Below are 1,652 nucleotides of genomic sequence, written 5' to 3' on the forward strand. Positions count from 1 at the left end.
AAAAATAATAAAGTATTCACTCACAAATATAAATTAATCACTAACATTTAAACCAAACAGTCTTTTATATCATGACAACATGTAATTAGGCTAACTACAGTTAGTGGTTAGTGTGGCCAGTCTGTGAATTTGAGAGTTCATGGTTGTTGTCCCATTGAAACATAACAATCCCCACATCTTGAGACTATGGGTTTGTTATAAGAGTTACCTTTGCATTAGTCTGTTAGCATAAAATCATAGACAAATGTATGGATAACTCATGAAAGAAACTCCATACAATTATATGTGCTGGTGTAATAGTGTAATTTTGGATTATAGTGTTGTATTCAGATTATATATTTGTACACTGTAAAATGTTGATGGGAAAGTTAGGTTTTTTATTATTATTTACATTTCTATAAGGCAAGAAATTGCATATTATTTTTTCATTTGTATTTTAAATCCATTTTTTTTCTGTCCTCTTAGCAAGCCCCTGTAATTCTTGCAGGAAATGAAGAACAAAAGAAAAAATACTTAACAAGACTCGTAGAAGAGCCTTTAATGTGTGTAAGTTAAGAGTTTTTGTCATCATATTTTGTACCCAGTGTTTTATTGCATATACTGAAGCTGAGGTGTCTTCTTTGATATTTCTCTTTGTATTTCCTGAGAATTACTGTGCATGATAATTTGTGCCATTTCACTTTTGTATGCTCCAAATTTTACTATTTTTCATGTGAAACGTTGTTGTATTAAAAAAAGTGACTAATATAATCAAAATATATTTTCATTAATAAATATTTTTCTGTTTAAAGATTTTCTGCAATTTACTTCAGACTGTGAGAGATTATGTTGTATTTTTTTAGTTTCTCAATTAGTTTATCTTTTTTTTTTTAAACTGTACTACTCAGCATATTTCAAAAAAGTTGTTTTGTAAAAATGTATGAATCAAAGAGATATTATGTTTTGAATGTGGAATAAATGTGAGCCAAGTTAATATACCAGTGTTTATTTTTCTTAAATTATTCCTATCTCCTTTACCTGCCTCCTTTCTTTATAAATCTTATAATGGAAGTTCGTACTTAATGACATAATTCAAGTTATTTTAGTCATTGATTTTGACAAAAACTCAACATGTGAATCTCTAATAGTCACTGGTTTTTACATTACCAGTTGATGCTAACTGCAGTAGAAATTTTGAGGATACTTAAGTTTCCAGTTGTAAGAGAAACTGCTTGATAATCATGTGTTATTTACTGGCTTTATTCATTTAGGAACCTAAAAGCCCCATTATGGAAGAATGTATTATCACTTCCAACTATTTTCATTCATGGTTTTACTATAGTTGGATGCTCTCTATAAATTTTCCATTTATTCCCATAGAATTATTAGATATAAGGAATGAACTTTTTTTTTATTAAACATACACTGTTATAGAATTGTTAGATACAATGAATGGTCTTTTATTATTACTATTGTTTTAGGCCTACTGTGTTACAGAACCAGGAGCAGGCTCTGATGTTGCAGGAATAAAGACCAAAGTTGAAAAAAAAGGTGACCGATGGATTCTCAATGGCCAGAAAATGTGGATAACTAATGGTGGAAAGGCTAACTGGTATTTAGTTTTTACAGAACTTTTTAATTGTTGTGTTAAATACATAATTTTTAACCTTATT

The 1,652-nt window shown here is 28.9% G+C and overlaps 1 protein-coding gene across 2 annotated transcripts in view; it reads left to right on the forward strand.

The window, feature by feature from the left end:
* Positions 1-1,652, forward strand: part of LOC106471730 (medium-chain specific acyl-CoA dehydrogenase, mitochondrial-like) — a 74,686-nt gene that overhangs the window by 19,251 nt on the left and 53,783 nt on the right. For both annotated transcript variants that reach the window (XM_013932349.2, XM_022400335.1), the window contains exons 7-8: positions 466-546; positions 1,461-1,591. In XM_013932349.2, coding sequence (XP_013787803.1) covers positions 466-546; positions 1,461-1,591 — 212 coding nt within the window. The remainder of the gene's footprint in view (positions 1-465; positions 547-1,460; positions 1,592-1,652) is intronic.

The sequence above is a fragment of the Limulus polyphemus genome, unplaced genomic scaffold (genome assembly GCF_000517525.1).
Source record: "Limulus polyphemus unplaced genomic scaffold, Limulus_polyphemus-2.1.2 Scaffold4817, whole genome shotgun sequence".
Classification (NCBI taxonomy): domain Eukaryota; kingdom Metazoa; phylum Arthropoda; class Merostomata; order Xiphosura; family Limulidae; genus Limulus; species Limulus polyphemus.